The 22,727-nt window shown below is 36.5% G+C and overlaps 3 protein-coding genes across 3 annotated transcripts; 2 read left to right on the top strand and 1 right to left on the bottom strand.

Moving 5' to 3' along the window:
* The first annotated feature begins 1 nt into the window (after position 1).
* LOC132275447 (large ribosomal subunit protein uL2m) lies at positions 2-1,764 on the top strand. Its single transcript, XM_059776944.1, has 3 exons — positions 2-274; positions 786-913; positions 1,013-1,764. The coding sequence occupies exons 2-3, from the start codon at positions 820-822 to the stop codon at positions 1,543-1,545; spliced, it is 627 nt and encodes a 208-aa protein (XP_059632927.1). The 5' UTR covers positions 2-274; positions 786-819; the 3' UTR covers positions 1,546-1,764.
* Positions 1,765-2,826: 1,062 nt separating this feature from the next.
* Positions 2,827-4,104, top strand: LOC132273205 (leucine-rich repeat receptor-like protein kinase PEPR1). Its single transcript, XM_059774221.1, has one exon. The coding sequence runs from the start codon at positions 2,839-2,841 to the stop codon at positions 4,102-4,104; it is 1,266 nt and encodes a 421-aa protein (XP_059630204.1). The 5' UTR covers positions 2,827-2,838.
* A 501-nt stretch (positions 4,105-4,605) lies between these two features.
* On the bottom strand, positions 4,606-19,471 carry LOC132275444 (small RNA degrading nuclease 5). The gene is made up of 14 exons (XM_059776941.1): positions 19,165-19,471; positions 18,053-18,109; positions 17,895-17,960; positions 14,893-15,026; positions 14,687-14,799; positions 14,001-14,129; positions 13,834-13,904; positions 12,291-12,350; positions 11,997-12,052; positions 8,478-8,538; positions 8,059-8,326; positions 6,495-6,676; positions 6,098-6,393; positions 4,606-4,938 (listed from the first exon to the last, which is right to left on the bottom strand). Exons 1-14 carry the CDS (start codon positions 19,264-19,266, stop codon positions 4,815-4,817), a joined length of 1,719 nt encoding a protein of 572 aa, XP_059632924.1. The 5' UTR covers positions 19,267-19,471; the 3' UTR covers positions 4,606-4,814.
* Positions 19,472-22,727: the final 3,256 nt, after the last annotated feature.

The following is a 22,727-nucleotide window of genomic DNA, read 5'->3' as shown; positions in this document are numbered from 1 at the left end:
TCCGAACTAGGTTGGGGCGGGGACGGAAATATTGGTAATCCGCCCCGACCCGATTATAGGTTAAAATTATATATATACCCTTGTTCTAATTTAGTATTCTCTAAATACCCTTCTACATTGGGTTTCTTCACATTTCTATTCTACCAAACCACCGCAAGCAGCCCGCCGCCCGTCCCCACTGACGATCTCGGCTCTCCACAGCTCGTTGGCACAGTCCTGTTCCGATCAACGCCAGCTATGTCCGATTAGATCCTGGTTTCGTGAAGCAGTGAAAGTACTTTATCTCTCTCTGTATATATGAGTGTATATATTTATATCCATGGACAATCCATTTAACAATATGAAATGTGGTTTCTGTTGGTTCGACATGAATCCTAACTCATTAAACATGGCAATTTTGTGGCCAGTGACCAAAACATTAAAGCGTCAACAAGAATCCTCTGTTTAAAGTTTCTGTTATTGTATCTCAATATATATATATATATAGATAGATAGATTGAAAACCTAATTTCACACCTCAAATGCCTCAGTCATTAGGGTTTGCGAAGAGAGGAAGGTAAGAAGTTAACTATTGAATCTCTGTTGCTCTGTCTCTCGACTTTTTTTTTTTACTTTAATGTGTGTTCTATTTTGATTATGCATTCAACTGCTTGATTGATTTGTATGGTAACTGCATATGCATCTTGATGCTTGGGTTTGTTGTTATCTTGTTGTTCTCGATTTTTCGGAAATGTGCATACAATTACAGGATGTTATGAGTTATAGAGTTTGATGTTTTCTAATAGGATTTAAGATCCGCGTCAAAACCGTAACTATCCAATGGCAGCACTCTTCAGAGCTCGAACAACTTCATCAACAATCCTCCTCAACAAGCTCTTCAGCCCCACCATTCGTCCATTCAGCGCCTCTCCCAGTACTTTTCTCTCACCTATTCATTCATGTTGTCGCTTTATGTGTGTGTTTGTGTTTGTAGAACTCCAATGGCTATGTTCTCTTTCTCTCTCTTTTGCAGATGCTTTTGATACAGTGTCTCACACCTCAACGCCTGGCAAGGCCACAATGTTGATGAAACAAATGTTCTCGCTTGACATCAGCTCTCAAATCGGAAGCTGCATGCCAATCTCAATGATGCGAATTGGGATGCTCATTCACAACATTGAGATTAACCCTGGTCAAGGTGGAAAGCTTGTCCGAGCGGCTGGTACATCCGCAAAGATCTTGAGAGAGCCATCGCAACATCGTATGGTTGAAATTAAATTGCCTTCAGGCGTAAAGAAATTGATCGATACTCGGTGTCGGGCCACCATTGGAACTGTTTCGAACCCCAGCCACAAGGATAAGAAGCTTAGGAAGGCCGGCCAAAGCCGATGGTTGGGACGGAGGCCGGTCGTTCGCGGCGTGGCGATGAATCCCGTCGATCATCCTCACGGAGGCGGTGAAGGAAAGAGTAAGAGCAGTGGTAATCACGGGAGGTGCTCACAAACGCCATGGGGTAAGCCGTGCAAGGGAGGCTACAAAACTGCATCACCGAAGAAAAAGAAGTAGGCTTCAGTGGATTTGCTAAAATGATTTTCGTCTACTTGTTTTTGTTTCTGTTTCCATTCTCTTGTTGTTTCTGCCTGACGGTCACCCAATTTAATCTGGTACCTTTTTGCAGTTATTACAACCACTTTGTAGATTTCTTTGGCATTTCATGCATTTGGTTTCTGGATTAACCCGCATATGACCTCACTAATTGACCTTAGTCTGTGTTTGTTCAATTTATTTTACATCAAACCTTGAGCCTCTCCAAACCTGTTTCTCATCCCTATATCAATCCTCCAGGCAAAATAAACCAACTGCTTCTTCAGTTTGGAAATCTTGAATGGTCTCTTTGGTGAGGCAGGATTCCTTAGCTGAAGTTTCTCAACTTCCATCACCACAATCGAGCAATGAATCAATCTGTTAATTTGATCCGCATTAGAGATTGTAAATAGTTGTCGTTTCAGCACTTAATGCTTATAAGCACTACATTAGTATATAAATCACTTCTCTCTGTTTGAGGGCTTATCTTAGTTAATTTCAAGTTACTGCATTGGCATTCTATGTTGATCTGTTCATGTAAGATTTTTTCTTTCTCTAATGAGTGTTACTATCATTAATTATCTTAAACCATATGCATAAAATTGACACTTAGGTTTAGTCACTAAATGATGATGGAATCACATTTCCAGTCTCTGTGCTTAGTCCCTGCAACCTGACCATAACAAAAAAGAGGGTTCATTTTTGTTTCATTAGATGGATGCAGTCAGAACAAGCAGTGGATTAGAACCCCAAAACGGCACTATTGCGATGATGTTTGCATTTACTTTACCAATGGAAAAAGACGTTTTCATTTAGGAAAATAATGCTGATAGGTAGAGAGAATGTTGATGCAACAACACCTATGCTATGCAGATTTTATTTAGCAACTTCTATGAGTTTCAAGTGTGTTTAAAGACTTGGGAAATAATATTACACTTGATGTGGATGATCAATTTTATTATTATTATTATTATTATTATTATTAAAACAAGTGCATAGACTTTGCCAACTGACTTCTTGTAGATCCTAAAATTTAATATCACAGGTCGTGTTGTTTGTGAAAGTAGTAAGGTTGGTAGAGAATTGGGATAGCCACTACTAAGACATGAGTGCAACATTTTTCATACCTCCAACCAACTTCCAAGATCACACATTCTTTTTGTGCTCCCAAGATCATCTTTTCATGCAGCAGGTTCTTGAAATGGATATTTTATTGCCTCATCTTCTTCCAAAATGCTAATATATTGAGCTCCATACAAGCAACCGAAACACCAAATGTGTGTCAATTCAGCTTCCCTGAACCTCATGGCCAAACCAATGCAATCCATATCCTCTTGTTTGTATTCAATCATTATATTCACTTTCATTTCAGGCTTTGTTCATTCAATAACCCTCCAATCCGATATCGAAGCTCTTCGCAGCCTAAAGCAGGCAATTGATCCAATTTCAATCCCCAGATTTTCCTTCCTCCACTCTTGGAATTTTCATGTGGATCCTTGCCAAAGTTCCGGGGGAAATTTTCTAGGAATCTTATGTTCCTTTCCTCCGGACAACACAAGAAGCCGTATTACATCACTTGATCTTGATGCAGGTGGATACGATGGATTTCTGACGTCCGCAATAGGGAACCTGACAGAGCTCACCACAATTAACCTGAGCAAGAATAGGTTCCGGGGACCAATACCAGATACCATTTCCAATCTCAAAATGCTAACAAGACTTTCGCTATCTGAAAATTTTTTCACCGGCGGCCTACCAACCAGGATCAGTACGCTCAAGATGCTCCAAATTGTGGATGTGTCATACAACAATCTGTCTGGCTTAATCCCTGCCGCAATTTCCGGGATTCGAAGCTTGACCCAGTTAAGAATGTCAAACAATGGATTTACAGGTAGAATTCCCAACCTTAACGGACTATGGCAGCTAAACACTTTAGAACTTAGTAGTAACCAGCTCTTTGGATACCTGCCACAGCTTCCTACAAGCTTAAGAACATTGTCATTAAGCCACAATATACTTTCAGGGGGTGTTTCAACTTTAAGGCAGCTAAAACGCCTCCAAGTATTAGACCTGAGCCAAAACAGGTTCTCTGGTTTCATAGATCAGGCGATTCTCAACTTACCTGAGGTGAATCACATCAATGTTTCAGTCAATCGTTTCACATCAATTGCGGTGATCAAGATCAGTGGCGGAGGGTCACAGCTTCGGGTGCTTGATGGGCATAGCAACAATTTGCGTGGTCATTTGCCAGTGAATTTAGTCACTTATGCAAATCTAACAGCAATCAATCTTGGTCACAACCAATTCTCTGGTCAAATCCCACCTGACTACGGGAGAAAGCTCGGCCAGTCTTGGAGAAGCTTGTTCTTGGATTACAACTTTCTAGTGGGTAGTCTGCCTACACAGTTCAACCTTCTTGCAGTGAGGATCAGGGGCAGTCTCGCAAAAAACTGCCTCAGCTGTCCGAGAAACATTCTGTTGTGCAGCGGAGGGCAAAGGTCGGCTTCAGAATGTGTTGGGCAGAACCATGGCAGCCGGTGAGGAAGTAAAGTATTACAGCAATATCGTTCCGTAATGTCTTGAGGGATATCTGCATGATTTTAAAAATCCATTCCGAGTAATATAACTTTCCAGTGAATAAACAAGAATGATAATTGTCCTGAACATCATCAATACTGAAAACAACCTTTCTACTTCCATCTGAATTTTATGCGGTTATATTTCATCATACATCTTTCTAAAAACCTCAAGCACCATAAACATTTAGAGAAATATCTGGTAGTTGTTCACTTGTGACATTCACATTGATACATTCAGAACTCTAAACTAACCACCTAACAACAACAATAAAAATAATAATGAGAGAGAATACAATTTTTACGGAAATTAATGAGAAACCATATTCCCAACAGAACAAATAATTCCAACACTTCATTGGAAAAATAAAATGATCCCTACAGTTTTCCATGATTAGGACACAATTTCTTCATGGGCAACAGAACAATAAAAAGGCAAACAATAAAAATAAAAGAGAAAAGTGAATATCAAAACAAATATGCAGTTAAATATATTAATTTTAAAATACAATCTTTTTTTAATTTAAATAAACTTTACACCAAAATTGTGAAGGTAGAGTGTCTCTCTATGTACTTGCTCACATTACATATTTTTGGATATTATAAGATTTTACCTCAAATGCGTGCAGTACACAATTTGCAAAAAGAAATTCTAAGGTACATTCATAATCTAACTCAATGCTTCACACCTACGAAACACAATCCTACTTCGGCTTGGGCCTGCAGCTCTTCCAAGACCTTTACGAGCTTCTCACGGGATACTGCCGTCTCGATTTGCTCATTTAACATTTTCCTCACTCTGCATCCATGCACAAGAAAAAAAAAAGAACAAGCACCTAAGAAATAATACTAAATGAAAATTTATACAACATGGAAGAGAAGCAAATGATGAAATTAGTATATAGTTATTTTAATGTATGCCCAAACAGTTTTTAACACTATTTCAATTTTCCTGATCTAAAAACTTAATCCGTTCAAGGGACATGCAATGGAACTTGATTTTATTTCTAGCTGCAGTTCAAATGAGGTGACGAAATGATCAGATCACTTGGGCTGTTTTTGGTACTTTCACGAAATGTAGATGGAAATTGTTTGTGAGACTTTCCTTTAACAATGAAGTTTTTCCAAACGAGGATGAATGACCAGCATACATCTTAGGAAGTGAACGAAAATATAGAAGAAACAAGTATTTTTGGATTAGTCTTGGTACTTTTTTTGTCAAACATCGACTTCCTGCACCAACCAAAGTAGGGTGGTAATTCAAGATAATCCCAATTGGGCGACCACTTACCAGTTTCCTACTCTTTGTTCCAGGGCTTCATGTCCTCCAACATCCCATTAAGTGGCTTCTTGAAAGAAAGAAGAAAAAAAAAAAAAAAACTTTTGCCTGCCTTACGCATATTCTACTTAAACGAGGGTTAAATTATGTAATAAACTATTACAATCTTAATCTACCAAGATTTTGTGCAGAGTTAAATATCCTACTAATAGAAAACAACAATAACATGGAGATATGCTGACCATAAGATGGCTCTATTTTTACATATTCAATGTGTTTTTCAACTGTAAAGAAATCACCCATTAACCAACAAAGGTTGTATGTAGCCTAGTGGTACTTCCTCGCCTTCCATCGTAGAAGGTCCAAGGTTCAAGTCCCCATAGGGACAAGTGGAGATAAGAACTATAAACAAGGCAGCATGGTCGGTAACTTGACGCCTGTTTCTACAGACAAAGACCCAGAGACAAGTTCATCTACCCCAATGTGAGGTGGACCTTCAGCCAGATTCCAGAAGCATTATCAGTTGCTTGATTTTTGGTTTTATTTTTTATTTTGGAAAAGAAAGTAAAATAAAAATGGACAGATCCATGACAAATTTGACCCGAGTAATGCAAGTGGAATAGATCTGAATCCCCAGCCCGAAGAAAAAAAAAGTAAACTAATAAGTATGAACATGTACCTATGAACGACTGCAGTGTCTCCATGACCAGTGCAAATAATTAGCATAGCATTAGTAGGCAAGCTGCAGAAGAGGCTTCTGACTCTAGCATCCATGCAAGTTAGAACGTCCTTTAGTTCAGAGGTGACACTGTATTTGATGCCCTTTTTGCTGGTAGACTTCTTGTTACATGTAAGCAATGATATCATCTCCGCAAGCCTTCCATTTAATTTCTCTGTGTCCTCTGCTTGTTTCTTGAAATAAGAATTTAATTCTGAAAATTGAGCCCAGACAAACTGCACCTTTTCGTTTTTAACCTAAAATGACACCAGGAAGTTACAAAATAACCTTGCTACCACGGGCAGTTCTTATCTCTGCCAAGCCACGGGGAAGAGAATTTCTGATATAAACTCTTTACCTCTTTTATGCTCTTTGAAAGAGCTTCATCATCAGAAGACACCGGAATTGCATGGGTCAATTCAGAAGCGAACCGCTTCACAATGGATATATCATCAATCAAAGTAGAAGCTTTGCCACACTCATTTAGAACTGCAAGGAGCTTCGTCCGCGTGTATGTTGGTGGTGAACCAAAATCAGGTCCTGATTCCAAAAGCACCAGGGCCAAAAGCATGCATAGAGTCGACAAAGTTCTATATGAGTTAATATAATTAAAAACCACACAAAAACAAATGAGAAGAGTTTCAATTACAGCATGCACAGAGTAGGGTTTTATCTCCTTCTACCCAACCCACCCCTATCCCATTTATAAGCTTCTCATACCCATCCCATTAGGGGCAGGACGGAAAATTTTGCCATCCCAACCTACAATACTCAATGAACCAATGCCGATTGAAGAACATAAATTTGGAACCCCAAGAACCCAGGAAAAATATTTCAGAAATACATTAATGGCATCAAATTCAAGCCAAGGCTAAGATGAAGTGTCAGCTAAATATTGATGCAATAGTATCAGAAAACAAGACAATGCACAAGGGAAAATTAAATATAATGGAAGATCTGCATGAATAAGCATGCCTAAAATTTTTTTTTTTTTTTCCTAGTTGGTACTTATACACACTTGTCTCTTCTGAGACTTAAACCCCTGACCTCCCTTTGAAAAGTAAGAGGCTGATACCACTGGGCCACTGGCCCGTTGGTAGCATGCCTAAAATCATAGTCAAACAAGAGAATGACCCCTTGGAAGCATGCCATCCAAAGGGTCATTCTCTTGGAAAACACAGGTGTGAGGCAGCCTCAACCATAGTCAAACAAGAACATGACCCCTTGGAAGCATGCCGTCCCATGGAGAGGAATGATGACAATCTTAACCTCTCGATTACCTTGTACTTAAGACAAACTCCAAGATCGGCAAGTTCACATAAGAAATAAAGATAGAGATACACAGAGAGAGAGAGAAAGAGAGGAGGGCGTTTGAGGAGGATCTTTTTTGGTACAGCATAAACACCATCTCCAACTGAATTGGGAAGAAAAACCATCAACCTTTTTTTGTATATCTCCAGTATCAGTATTAACTATTTAGTGAATTTTGATTTACCAAGTGAAAACAAAGATGGGTTTCCTCCTCCTCTGAAACATGCTGTCATTGAATAAAGTAACAGAACAAAATTAAATTAACCACAACTTCAATTACTGCAAAGAAGATACAGGACTTGTGAAATAGAGGAACCAAATCGCAAGCAAAAACAGAAAAGAAAAAATAAAGGACACATAATTGTGCGGACAGAACTCAAAATATTGGAACAATCACAGTTATGACCTCACACAATTGCATCCTAGATACAAATTTTCTGTTATTAATCTCAAATTCTCAGATAATATTACAATTTTGACAAATAATGCAATAACAAACTAAATATACAGAAATTTGTTAAATCAATATTTTAATTGTTACTTATTCTGCACAAACTTCAACAATTCCAACCATAAATAGTACAATGCAAATGCATAAAGAAATCACTTGCCATGTTTAATCTTTAACAGTGCCAGTTCCATAGCAGCTTTAGCATCTTCTATACTATCGTGACCATTTCCTGAATCCTGAATCTCCCGAGAAAGATATCTCCTCGTAAGCACACGAAGTGCGGTTTTGTAAGATCTACCGCGGGGGTGCTTGTACAATACAGCTGTATCTATCACCAGATTGTGAGAGATCTTTAATGCTATCAAATCATTCTCCAAAGAATGCCCAACTAGAATGGTCTCTTTGTAAACCAGCTGCAGGAAGTCTTCCTGAATATAGGAAACAACTGTAAATAAATGTATGAATATTTGTTTTGAACTTGAAATTAATCATTGAAGCAATCATAGACATGCATGGGTAACTCGAGTTACAGCATAGAATAAAATATACATATATATAATGTCTATCCAAATAGTGAACCTGAATATCTTTAAGAGTTGTAGTCACCCCATTCAACATCTCACACGTGATTCCACTGTACCTGCAATAATTTAAAATATGCTTAAGTGAAACCAATGTAAGGGGGGGAGGAGAGAGCAAAAGAGGCTAATTAGGTGCTCTAACATTGCAAAAAAAATTGAATACATCACTTTTGTCATGCGTAACGTTTCAAGTATAGCATTATATATAAAATGCAAGGAAAAAAATGTCAACAGCATACAACCATGAAAGTCTTTTAAGAGCCTAATTTGAGGCTCATCGGTATTAAATTGCATCAGGACTTCAATAAGCAACTGTCTTGTTAAGCATACCCTTCATGAACCAATCCACAATTGAAGGTGCTGATTTTCCACATTGGCTGACGTCCATGTCCCTCATGGTTCTTTAGTAATATACATAGCATGGTTAGACTCGTGTCTGTAGCATTGAGGCTAATATCCTGCCTCTCAGAATAAATGTCAACACCTTATGCCTTTTGTGTCTATAAATCAATGGGTAATTTATACCGAAACCCCCCTAGGTTTGGGTTTATTACAGGTAGATAAAACTTGACCCATTTTTTGACAATGACACCCCCAGGTTTGCTCCGTTCGACAAAGACAACACTAAACACACTGACACATGATAAAATGACCAGAATGCCCTTTGACTTGTAAATTGACCAATTTAAATAATGAAATTACAAATTTAACCTTAATAACTCTTTATATGGACAAAAATACCCCAAACCCCCATTTCTCACCCTCTCTCCTCCATATATATACATATACACACACACGCACACACACACACACACACACATATATATATATATATATACACGTGACCTGAGAACCCAATTTCTCTCTCCTCACCCTCTTCTTCACTTTCCCCAACTTTTCTCTCTCTACAAGTATATATGTATATCTAAACCCGGGTGAATCACTTCTTGCTCCCCTCTATGCTACTTTCTTCATCACCCAATCAATTAGATAAACAGAGCACCGAAACAATATAAGCAAGTTCTTCCTCTGCTTTTGACCGGTCAAACCCACATGAGTGCATGCATATGATCAATAAAAACACATTATCAGAGACCTAACATTCACCTGCAATTGCACCAACTAAAGTAGAGTTGAAGTCTGCCGGACTGAAACACAAAAAACCGAACTGAAGAGAAGTACGCAGGACTGAACCACACCGGTTTGAACGGAAGAGAAGTCAATTGGTCACCATAACTGAGGTACACTAGACTGATACATGCCCAACTGAAGTTCTGCCCATTTGATCACTTGGAAATTCTACTATTCATTAAAATCTTAAACCCATCTGTCACAATTCATCAACCCCAAATCCTAAACCTTGGTCATTCAAACAAACCCTATTCACCGTCAGTGACAAACCAACCCGGAGTGGTAGAGATTGTAGAGCTTTTGTGAAGTAGAACGCAGCTTGCTGGAGTGGTATTCCGTTGGCCGGCGAACCACCTAGATGTTGATTGTGTCGCTCCAATATCAAGTGCACAAGTTGCCGGACGTTCGATTCGATGCAATCGGAGGCTTGAACAAGCTCGTCCATGAAATCAAACCCAGAATCGCGAATATTTGAATTGATGCAAGTGAAATTGACGAACTAGGTCGGATTGAACGAGATTGAAGATTGAAATTTAGTGAAAACGGGAATTTGAGTGTCCAAGTGAGTGAATTGGGGAATAGATCCCACATCGTTCAACAGAGAATTCCAATCCTCGGTGTTATTGAGGAAATTCCACCGCCGATCGACCCGATCCAGAAGACCCACTTCCCCATTTGCATAAACCCAAATTGAGAGAAGAGATATATATATATATATATATATATATATATATATATATATATATGTTTTTATATCCATATATATATGGATATAATATATATATATATATATATATATATATATAGCAACCCAGATTGAGAGGAGGGTGGTGGTGGGGGTGGAGGTTATGGTGGTGAGTGAAGAGAGAGAAAGAAAGAAAGAAGGGGTGAGCGGTGGTGGGTGGTGGTGTTGGGTAGACAGAAGAAAGGTTAGAGAGAAAAATGGAAGGATGGGCCCTAATATGTGGTTGGTATTGACTGAAGGGCAAAATGGTCTTTCTAGAGTTTTGATACTTTATCATTAAAAGTAATATAACATTGAAGGGCAATTTAGACTTTTCACACCTTTGAAGGGCCTGTATGGATCTCATTTCTGATAGGGGGTGTCATTGTTCAAAAATGGGCCAAGTTGTATCTACCTGTAATAAACATGCAACTAAAATTTGTTTGTTCTGGTAAATAGAAATTTCAGTAAGTGGGCATTTAGCATCTGACAGGGAAAAATAGCAGCAGCCAAAACTCTACAAGAGAAGGTCCAAATGTTCTTACTTTAAAGCGTACAGAGTCATTTTTCAAAGGAGTTCAACACCTGAAAGCATTCAATCTTATGATAATAATGTAATCAATTTGCTTTAAGTGAAAGAACACGAGCTGTCAATAATAAGGACTTTACCGTTTAGGGCCTTTGGGGGTTGCCTGGTGCAATGGTAAAATTTCGGGTTTTTGTAAAGTGTGATTTGAATCCTGAAAGAAGCCACTTTGTGCATATAAAGTCTCGGACTCTGTCCAGTCTACCCCACCCATCCAAATCTATAAACTTGTAATCTTCCAAAATTAATCAGAAACAATCAATTAAAAATTTTGTAGCTAAAAAGCTTTTTTAACAGGTTCTAATTGCCTTGTACCTACTGCTGATTTCCCAAGGAATCCTGAGTGATCACCTGGAAAACTCTAGATATAATCACCCTGATATTAATTTTCTCCTTCCAATTCAGTTCCATCCTAAATGAGCATCATTATTATTGTTTCTGAATCCAAGAGAAATAAAACCCTTCAACTACACTATCAGATCCTAATCCTATTTTAAGAATCTTATCTTCCAAACCCTAATCATTCTTAAGCTACCTTCCTCAATCCCTTATTATAAGGCTTCACTACAGAAAATCCTGCATCAGCATCACAACAGTATGACCAATTAGCAAGTGCTTAAGGGTTCTCCCTTCAGCATTAAGACAAAATTGCCTAGTTTCAAGTTCAACCTACATATATTACTACTAAATTTCCCTCCACCACAGGAGACTATCAAATTGATCCTTAAAGGCCTCAAAAACATTGATGAGAAGCTCAAAAGAGATCCTTCAAAAACCTCAAAAGATCTATATTTGCTCCGCCGTTCCATCAATCATGCATTAATACCTCTTAAAAGGGCAATATTTATTAATTGCAGAACCAACCTATCTAACATATCTTTAAGTTGACCATAAAAATGCAGAAACTAAATTTGAGAACAAATTGTTATCAAATAAATTCTAACTTTCCACCTCTTATTTATTTTCAATCAACAGAAAAAAAAAAAAAAAAACTTTCTACATATTGAAGATAAAAAATTTCAGCATATCTCAAACTAGCAGGAAGTAAAATTGCTAAAGTTAATATGACAACATACCTAGTGTTGTAATCAATGATAGAATTTGATGGTTTAACCAATTTATCTAACATGACCTGTGAAGCCGAAAATACATACAAGGAGAAACATTTATTAATAAACAAGAATTCTAAAATATACAAAAGATGCAGCAAATTATCTGGCTTTAAACCATAATAAAGAGTGGATTACCAAAAATCAGAAGTTATGAATCTATACAGAAAAATCTCAACAGAAGTTCCAAGTCACAAAACGTCAAAACACTAATTATTATAAAATTACGTTATAGCCAAGCATTAGGTAAGTAGAATGTACCTGTCCTTTAAAATCCACCAGAGTTACTCTCGTGAGCTCAAATCCTTCGCTTGTGACACACTACCAACAAAAAGATTGGGCAAAATAAAATGAGAATAAAATGGTCACAATTATACCAGCCATAGTACTACAGTAGAATAACGATTTCTTGTTTATTACCAACCTCCAGCAAAGAGCAGAGACATCTAAAAATCGAGCACTCGTTCATTAACAAATAAATAAATAAATTCACAAAGGTTAGATATTTGGTAAGTATATTATCCTCACAGACATTAGTCTACAACTGTCAAAGAGTTAAAAGTTCTCACTATTACCAGCCCCTAAACTTACAGCCAAATCAAGGGCACTCGACTGATTAATACCTTAAGAAAGTTAACAAGTAAAAGTGATTGTGAACTTCAAACAGATGTGCATTTGATGTTGTTATTTGGGACTAGCTTTACTGAGTATCTCATTAGATAAGATTTTGAATCAATCCAATTCTATACCCATCCTATACACCTATACATATATAAGCCTGTGTAGCACCAAGAACTCAAAAACAATCAGTAAGTCATTGAAAAAGTTGCTCAAGTTCCTTGGATCTAATCAAGTTTTAGGACCTGTCCAAAAACGAAAATTCAAGTTTCAGGAGATCTATTCGAAATTGGAAATTATTGACATTTGCAGAAGAAAGCTTAAATTGTAACATAATTAGCAGCAGAAAACTCATCAAGACCAAAACACAAAGGAAAACAATTTACTCAAACAAATGCTAATTTTGTAAGAGATCAAAAAGTATCCTAGATCGCCTTAACAAACTTAAATCCAGGTCCTTGTTTCATTTTCTCAATAAGTTGGTTAGCCGCTGAGACCAAAAAGATGAAAACATCAAAATCGCGAAAATATAGCAGAGATGTACAGGTCACTTAGATTCCATTTTGCATCAGCTTAAAAGCCAATTAGAAAGACAAGAAAAAACTAGTCAGCATAATTTCCAAGTGAACCAATCTGCGTCAGAAGGAAAGACGATACTAAATCAATTAAACATTTTGTTTAGCCAAACATGACGGTCAATGTTGTGCTGACTTGTTAAGAGGAAACCAGACCCCTTTTCTTGCATTTCAAATGAGGGAAGGGGTGTGATATTAGTCTGGCACAAGAAGTTTTAGTTCCATCCATTACATAGGCATGCCTAAAATGGGTGTATTGATTAGTTTTGTTCTTGATCATGATATAACTATACTTCTCTTGATAAATAAGATGGATGATATTATTCTGTTCCCATAACCTGAATACTTTGTTATGAGATTCAGCAAATGTTAATATTATTATCCTCGAAAAATCAAACAGCAATATATACCCAAATGATATCAACACCTACATCATCAACTTTATACCTGTTTCCTGATGCCCATGGTTACAGAAGGACAATGCAAGCTATAAGAGAATCAGCCAACAAACATGATTTGGATATACAAGAAGAACACAATACTTGGGCGGCATATTTCCAAGTAAAACATTCTGTTATTTTTAAGTCAAAGATTGAAATCTATAACCTTACCATTTCACAATCAAGTGCCAACAATTCATGGGGAGAAGTTTCCAAAGGAGCAGGAAGAGTTGAAAGAAAGCCTGCATTATGCAAAATTAAAATTTAAAAGTAAAATCAAAAGCTAATAAGATACAAAGAAGACAAAAAAAGAAATCAATATATAAAATTTTTGTTACCTGGTTGATTATAACAGTATCCATTATCTTCTAGTTCCTTTGCTGTAAGTGTGTAGTATGCAATGGGGAATGGTAAATCTTTAGTAAGATCAAAAGATGACGGGTTATCTGAATCAGTACTACAAGTTCCTGCATAAGGAAGCTAATGTAAGAAAGTTTTCAACATGACAAGCCATTTTGGCAAGTTCTATTTACTTCATAGAACAATACAACCTATGCTGCAATGGCATAGACACATCACGAATCTGGCATGATACAGTCATGCCAGCATATCAAATTCCTCAACTTATTCTACTTCTTTTGCTCCCCCTCCATCAAAACCTTCATTTAGTCTCACTTCTATTTTTAAAGATGTCCTATGTTTTTTCATCATGTGAAATAAACAATTATCATAAAGTTATACAAGTGTGCTACTAGATGCAATATTACCCAAATGCTAAATGATATCCCAAACGAAATAAATATAAGGCAATATATGTCCTTTCTCAACAGCCACGCAATAGCTCCATCTTAGAATAATAGTGGCTTCTTTTGCCACTCGCACAATAGGACTAGCACTCTAGTGAGAAATCAACAAACCTACATTGACACCTACTCATGCCAAGAAGAAATTTATGACCAAGTTACAAGCATGCGAGTGGAGCTTTCATAAGGAAGAGTAAAATTCCCTGGAATTGGACAATGACCTTGTTCAGGTGTCTGGGCAGGTTTGCTCAAAAGTGAATCAGCACTGTGCCTTTTTCTTTTACGCTTGCATGTTAGTAGTGCATCAATAGTCTGCATTCCATCTGATACACAGCTAGCATAAAACAAGCACCAAGAACCATAATTATTGCAAAATAAGAAAATTACGAATGCAAAAAGAAGAAAAGTAAGCATATATGTTACCAACCTAAGAGCTAAAACTGCCCGTGGAACGCCACAGAATTTCTTGAAACTACCAAGTAGTTTAGACTGTGACAGGTACAGAGCTGCATCGAGACCAGGGACATACAGCATAACCACTTTCGGAATCAGAGGCATGTTCTGCAGATCAAAATAATGCTACATTACCAAAATAATTTCTGCGACAAAATAATGAAGTTATGCACCATAAAATAAACCGACAAAGATTCTTATGAAGCAATAGAGGAATGTTCAAATTATACACACAATCCCTTTTCAAATGAAATAGAGTTACAAAAATAAATACATTAATGAATTGTGAAACAATCTTGAAAATTGGAAACAAAAAATGATGCAAAGCCCAAGGAATGCTGGATGGACGGAATTATGTTATAATATACTAATAAGATTTGGAAACTCAATCCCCCAACTGAATAAATCCTCTAATTTCCTTTCAATAGATGGTAAAATGGGAACGAAATCACTATCCACAGTATACAACCAAGAAGTCATGCAGATATTGTAGCTAACTGTTACAAGGGGTATTTGTCCCACATAAGATCCGGATGAAAAGTGAAAGGGGTATACATGGGCGAGTATGCAGCACTACCCAATAGCTTAAGATTTTGAGTAAATAGGCAAGCGTCCACCCGTTATAATTGGTATCAGAGCCAGACCAGTCCTTGATCCGGTGTCACGCCAAGCGTCCGACCCGAAAGATATCCAGGTGAGCCACTCGGGTAGGCAAGGTGGCCCGATCGCAACGAGGGTATTGCGAGTTCAGGTGGGAGAGAATGTTACAAAAGGTATTTGTCCCACATCTAATCCAAATGGAAAGTGAAAGGGGTATAAATGGGTGGGTATGGGTATGCAGCCCTGCCCAATAGATTAAGCTTTTGGATAAATTGGCAAGCGCTCACCCGTTACACTAACCATGTTTTCAAGTGTTGCAGACAGTACCAACCATATAAAATCTAGATGCACGGATCTACTCTAGTTGATTCTGTATATCCAAGTGAGAAACCACCATATAATCATATATATAAGATACAAAAGACCCACAAACCACCATATCATATATATAAGATATAAAAGAACCCACATTTGCAATATGCCAATTAACATCCATATCCAAAAAGCCAGCCATTTTTCCAGAAACTCTTTTATTAAATTGATTCACAAGAAATTGTGATACATAAACTCCAAACATAATAAGACCCACAAGGATCTATGGCCCAGAAAATTTCTATGGAAGTAACAGTTACCCAATCATAACCAAATACATATAGAATCTACCGTGTGGAAATAATAGAGAATGAACAACACCACAAAAGATGCTGGACTACTACAGCACATAACATTTGGATCAGCTTATTCTCTGAGAAGTGATTTGACTGTTAAAATATCATTCAACGAGACCATGCAAATAGGAAGTCACTTTGAACAGAAAAAAGAGATGTTGAATATCTATAGCTCGGAAAGCCACAATCCCAGTAGCCCATGGGCCTGCAGAAAGACCAGCATGCAAAGAATTCAGGACTGCACAGCCTCCCATTCTTCACACAGATCCAGTAGTAATACATGGTAATGCAAACAATTCTCAAAAAGTCAACCTCACAATCCAACCCCCTAGTACAGATAGATGTATGATAACCAAGTAACTCATATGGTCAACTCACACCCATGATATTCGTATCACGGGCATGTCCACTCATGGAGGTGAAGATGACAGCATCTAATCAGAATATATAAAAAAGATTAGTCCGGACAATAAACGTCATGCACTCATCCTCCATATCACTGAAGTTCCAAATATGCCTACCCTTTCAGAGAGAATCGTAAAGCATCTGTCGTACAATTTCATTCAAAATGCTAAAATTTAAATTCCTAAAAGTTTTTGCACTTTAAATTGAAATTCCATGACCCTCTTCAATTAACTAAAAGGAAAACCAAACTGCACTGTAAATATGCTATTATTATTTAAATTGGAGTCCAATAATCTAAATAAGCAAAAGTCTCCTATATCACATAATAGACTAAGTGGGGTACCACAGGTGCACTCCCATTCATGATCCATGCTCTATGTAACATTAATGCAAGGCTATGTTGGGCTCTATGATCTTGTGTGTTCAGGCAATCAATCAAACAGTGCCAAGATCTTTTAACCATTCTGTGGGAATTCAATGTGCCATGCCCAAATTCATCTGGCCAAAAAGTTCCACTAAATGCATCACTCTTCAAGTAGGGGAAAACTTAAATAACCTTTAGCGTGCTTCTAGTTCTAGAAGGAATCCCTAACCCCCCTACTGAACACGAGAGGCAGTCCTTTTCTAAGGTCGTCCTGCCCTTTTTTTTTTTTAGTACAAGTAGTTTCCATCTCACACGTGACCCTGCAAGGATAAAGTTGGGTACTTTGACTATTGATTCAACACACTTCCACTGTAGTGGCCGACTGAATACTGTTACTTTCTCTCAAACCATAGTACTATCATTTGATCATATTTAAGGAATAGTAACTATAGTCCAATAATAACTGATATAATAGATGATAAATATGGCTATATATCTTTTAGTTGATGGTGCAGTGTAGACTGATTAAACCAAAGAAGTGGTACATGAAAATTCAAACCATGAAAAAATTGTTTAGAATATGAAAATTTTAAAATCAACTGGACCACAATGGAATACAGTAATGCACGCAAGACAAATCGAGTTCCATCGTACAGTATTTTATCGACGATTGCAAGCAAGAAGATGCCTTGCTACCGTAGAATGCTTACAAGACATTCATAATAGAATTGCATTGGTTATTAACTTCCATTCAGATAAACAGTCTACGCAATATTGTTTTGTCTCACGCTAACCATGACCACCGAACAGAGACAGTTCTGTTATTCACAAAATGAAATTAGTAGTTCATCCATGAATTGAAATTATATGTTATGACAATATATTTGTTGACAAATTCTACTAAATTTGAATTGACAAGGTCATCCATATGTTCTTTACTTTGATAAAAACCCATGACGGCATACATCCTTCACCAAGCACCCAGGTGATAAGTCCTTGAACGTCCTGTTTCATCATATAAAATCCAGTCAAACAGTTACCGACTTTCACATCAATATAAGAAGAAAAAAAAAAACTCTTTTGATAGCAAAACCTACTTCTAAATTCAAGGTTGAGTTAGCTTCTGGCATCTTGAAAACAACATCTGCTTTACTCTGCATCAAACCCAAAACAAGATTTCAATGTATATCATAATGTGGCAGGTATCAAGGACTGCGTGTGTGGTTGGTGTATAAATGTATATCTGGGTTGAATTAATACCATCAAATTTTCAATCCATAGCTGGTTAGAAATTAAAAGGTAAATTGAGGCTATTTAACACATAGCAAGTACTATGCTTCATTTTTTACTCATGAAAACAATAGGTAATGCTCACATTCATGTGTGTGTGTTTGCTACTATAACATTGCCTAAGAGAATAGTAATTAAAGCAGATAATCTCACATATATGCAAGGAAGGAGCTCAATAATAATAACATAATTTAAATGTTTCATTGAAATTCAACTAGATATATCAGCGACAGTGCGAGCAGCAGTTATCATTCTTCCCATTAATAGCTATGACATATTAGAATTCATTAGTCGAATGTACTTTGTAGAAAAAATAAATAATACACGTGATGCTTTTTGTCACATTTTCAAATCAAATACTCCAAATATATAAAAAATAAAAAATAAATAAAAGACAGTTTACATTTATAAATAATTCATGAAACCGAAATTGCATTGGTCGGAGATAAAATGATAAAAAAAAAAAAAAAAAAAAAAAAGGGACTGTGATACATTGCTAACAGAAGGAAGGTAATTAGGTAAATACTAAAGTTAACACAGACTGAGAAGGTATATAAAGATATAGTTTTTTTTGGATAAGTGTATATAAATATATCATTGTGTGTGGTTTAACTTAAATTATGGTCCCAAATAGCTCATGATGGCAATCATGTAGCAAGTAGTTGAGCATAGGCTTTGTTGAGCATGTGGAGCATAATGCGTGTATAATCTAGGATTCTAAATTGATTTGATGACCTAAACTAACGAAAAAAACACCAACAGTGTCCATACCAATGAACATCAAATAAATTAAATCACAAAACAAATAACAAGCTGAACAACTTTATATATATGTATACATATACATACACACACACATATATATATATGTCACTACTAGAAGATATATACATAAGAGAGAGAAGGATAGGGTGAGTACTTCGGGACCGTAGACATCGAAGTAAGTTGGGCGGTCGTTGCTATTGTTTAACCTATCTTCTTGAGAAGCTAGGGTTTCACGTTTATGGTCCAGAGACCGCATTTTTCTGTTCGTCGGAACGACAGAAAGTCAATTCCTTTCCAAGATAACTCAATTCAGACACAAGTTGTTCGGCAGACGAAGATTTTTCCGATCGTATGCAGTTTAGTGCCTTTATAAGTCTAGCTTCGCAGTTTGTTTCTTGTTTTTTTTTTCCCTTTCTTCTTTAAATATACTCCGTAATGCTAAGGCTTAGAGTGGGTTTGAAGGGAAAGGGAAAGGGAAGGGAAGGTTATAAAAAAATTCTATTTGGGTAAGGTGAGTGGAGGGAGAGGAAAGGGTTTGGAGGGTTCTTAGTAACAATGTATAGTAATTTCTTTAACTTTTAAAAAATGGGAGAATAAGGAAAAAAAGAGAAGGCAATGGCTCGTATAATATTTATCATGTCATATTTACCCTCAAAATTGCACTTGATATTGGGCATGTATTCAGCGCGGGAAGCTTGCGAACGGCGGACGGCGAACCCGAACTGGAACAGCAATGGAAACTGAAAGATGTGGGTTTTGATTTTTTGAGGCGGACGGAGAACCCGAACTGGAACAACGATGGAAACTGAAAGATGTGGGTTTTGATTTGGGGGTGAGAGAGGATGAGGAGAGGGCAAGTTTATATTTGAGAACGAGATTAGAGATGGAGGCTGAAATGATTTGCCCTAATCTTTTTTCTTCTTTTTTTTTTTTTTTCTTTTGTAGCAAAATATAAGAGATTATATATATACAATCTTTAAAAATATAATAAGGGTATAATAGTAAATTTATTATTATCATTCCCTTTTATTTTTTTTCCAAAACATAATTATTATCTTCTCCTTTCTCTTCATGCATTAACCAACCAAACACAACGGAGAGTTCAAATTATCCTTTCCTTCCCTTTCCCTCATAACTAATCTTATCCTTCCCCTTCAAACCCACCATACCAAACATAGCCTTAAGGGGCCCATTTGTTTATATACCTCATATCAGCACTACAGTGTTTCATATCACTTGATACCAGCACTGCAATGTTTGATACAAGTCTGATATCGCCGCTACAATGTATAAACCAGCCAATATCACCAAACTGTTGATATGGGTTTTGGTCCAAAATCTGGTAATGTTTTGATAGTATTCGATACCACGTCAACCTACTCCAAACATGATATTGGCTCAAATTACAAAACCAAGACACCATGGGCTTCCAAACAGGCCCTAATAGATATAGGATGCGTGTGTTCTGTAATGGGTCGAATCCAATAATACAAATTTAACATTGTCCATAAATTACATTGAACTCCCCTAAAGTTTTGTTAAATTACACTAACTTCTCTTATCGTACTTGTTGAATTTATAATTACGTATCTGTCCTTATATATGTATATTGTATTTTATTGCAATAAATGTGCCGTCCAATGGTAGAATTGAGATTTAAAAGTTATAGCATTGCAATATAAGCATTTTTTTTGTCTTAAATGTGTTGACAATTAAAAAATGAGAGTTATATATTTATTATATACAAATATTAATAGAGATAAGTGTCATTTGACAAACAAAATGAGAGGTCAAACAATATGTGCAATTAGTTAGGAAAGATAAAATAAATGAAGATAATAAGAAAAGGGGAAGAGATAAAAAAAAATGGGATAGTTTGCAACAAAAACAACTTAATCTATCAATGTTACACAATATCACTGCGAGTTTTATCTTCAATTAATCATATGATTGCTGAAAAAGATTGGAATATATTTATTTGTTAGGTGGTGGTTAATAGAATTATTATTTTTTTGTTTTTAAGGTTATTCACTATTAACAAATTAATAATGGGTTAAGCTTTGTGCAAAATTAGTCTATATTTTTTAAAAATGTGCATGCAAGTTTACAAAATTAAAAAAAGGTGTATAACTAGTCCCTCTGACCACTTTTTTACAAAAAGTAAAACTGAAAACCCTATTTTACACTTTTGTTTCTCATTTTGCCCCTCGCCATTTGTGGCGCCCCCCAACCCAATTCGTCTCTCTCTCTCTCTCTCTCTCTATATATGTCTATATATTCATTTCTTATATTTGAAATGTATTTCCTTATATGGTCTAACCCATAGAATTGAAGCAGACATGGAGAGACAGAGAGATTAGGTTATCTTTGTTTTGTCTGAAAGTATTTATTGGAATAGTTTCTTGGAGTTCATTTTTTAATCTTCAGGCTTCTTTTATCTCAATTGATATTCTTGAAGCATGAGAGAAAGGCTTTGTTAATTTGTGTTGAAGTTTGTGAGGAAATTTCTGTGTGATTAAATTTTGGATTTTTATTTTATTTTATTATTTTTTTATAACAAATAAAACCTACACAAAAAGTACAAATGGAAAAAGAAAAGAAAAAAGGGTAAAGTATTAATCATTCATGGGTTTGTATTTTTTACGGCAGAGAAGACCTGGTCTTGATTTTCCTGTCTATGTAAAGTGCTGGGAGGAGAAGAGTAAAGAGAAATTTAACAGTTGGTATTGTTTTACACAAAGTGGCTAATCTAAGATCTAACCTGTGCTTTCATGTTATTGACTCGTCTAGATTTGACTGTTGTAGCAAGCAATAATTTCTTGAACTGAAAAGAGAATATAGTAGGTCTTTTTTGTTATGTTTTCTTGAACTGCCACAGAAGCTTACCAGAGTTTTGATGATCACTAAACTTTTCCCTGAGCAGAGATGCGAGAAAATCTAGAAATTTGGACACTCATATCTATCTCTTTTTCCAAGTCAATTAGACTTTTATATCTCCCTTACCAAAAAACTTGGTCTGACATTATTTGGAAATTTAAGTTGCAATTCAACTTCACTTTTAAGGCACGATCACACTCTTAGATCTCTTTACTTGGCCTGTCTGGTCATACGTTCTCCTTCCTAGTCAATTGCATTGGCTATGGCCATTGCACACTGGGCTCAATAAATAATTGAATGTAGAAAGGGGATCCTAAACAAAAAAGCTGTCAAGATTTTCCAAGCACTGGTATGTTGTAGAGAAGATAGGAGACTATTGAAGTTGCTCACTGAATACATCCTAAGAAAGTTTTTCTCGCCCCAGCTCCATCCTTTGTCACTGAGATATACATCCTAAGAAAGTTTTTCTCGCCTCTGATCCATCCTAAGAAAGTCCGATAAAAAATAAAAAAAGGCGAACCCGAACTGGAACAGCCGCTGAAGCTTGCGAACGGCGAACCCAAATTGGAACAGCGGGCGATGGAAACTGAAAGATATGAGTTTTGATTTTTTGAACAATCTGAAATGATATGCCGATATGGGCTTTGAACTTTTGATTCTTGCAGCAGATAGATAAACTAAAATATATGGGTTTTGAACTTCTAATAGCGATGGAGGCGGAGGCTGAAATGATTTGCCCTAAAACCCATCATCCATGGGCCTATAGATTTGACTTAATTATATATAATGTGCATATCTATATCTATACTAATTGATATAAATTCAATATTTATTTATTAA

The sequence above is a fragment of the Cornus florida genome, unplaced genomic scaffold, assembly GCF_030987335.1.
Source record: "Cornus florida cultivar Cherokee Brave unplaced genomic scaffold, ASM3098733v1 CherokeeBrave_3.0.0_Hap2_Chr09, whole genome shotgun sequence".
NCBI classification, from domain to species: Eukaryota; Viridiplantae; Streptophyta; class Magnoliopsida; order Cornales; family Cornaceae; genus Cornus; species Cornus florida.
Note: the sequence above shows the minus strand (reverse complement) of the source record. Positions and strands in the feature narration are given on the sequence as shown.

What these genes read in the sequence shown, in the direction of transcription:
- LOC132275447 (XM_059776944.1), top strand. Translation starts at nt 820, where the DNA reads ATGGCAGCACTCTTCAGAGCTCGAACAACTTCATCAACAATCCTCCTC. An exon ending in TCCATTCAGCGCCTCTCCCA is followed by an intron (nt 914 to 1,012) that starts GTACTTTTCTCT and finishes TCTCTTTTGCAG; the next exon opens with ATGCTTTTGATACAGTGTCT.
- LOC132273205 (XM_059774221.1), top strand. Translation starts at nt 2,839, where the DNA reads ATGTGTGTCAATTCAGCTTCCCTGAACCTCATGGCCAAACCAATGCAA.
- LOC132275444 (XM_059776941.1), bottom strand. Translation starts at nt 19,266, where the DNA reads ATGCGGTCTCTGGACCATAAACGTGAAACCCTAGCTTCTCAAGAAGAT. An exon ending in CGGGCAGTTTTAGCTCTTAG is followed by an intron (nt 14,800 to 14,892) that starts GTTGGTAACATA and finishes GTTTTATGCTAG; the next exon opens with CTGTGTATCAGATGGAATGC. An exon ending in TGGTGGATTTTAAAGGACAG is followed by an intron (nt 12,053 to 12,290) that starts GTACATTCTACT and finishes TCGGCTTCACAG; the next exon opens with GTCATGTTAGATAAATTGGT.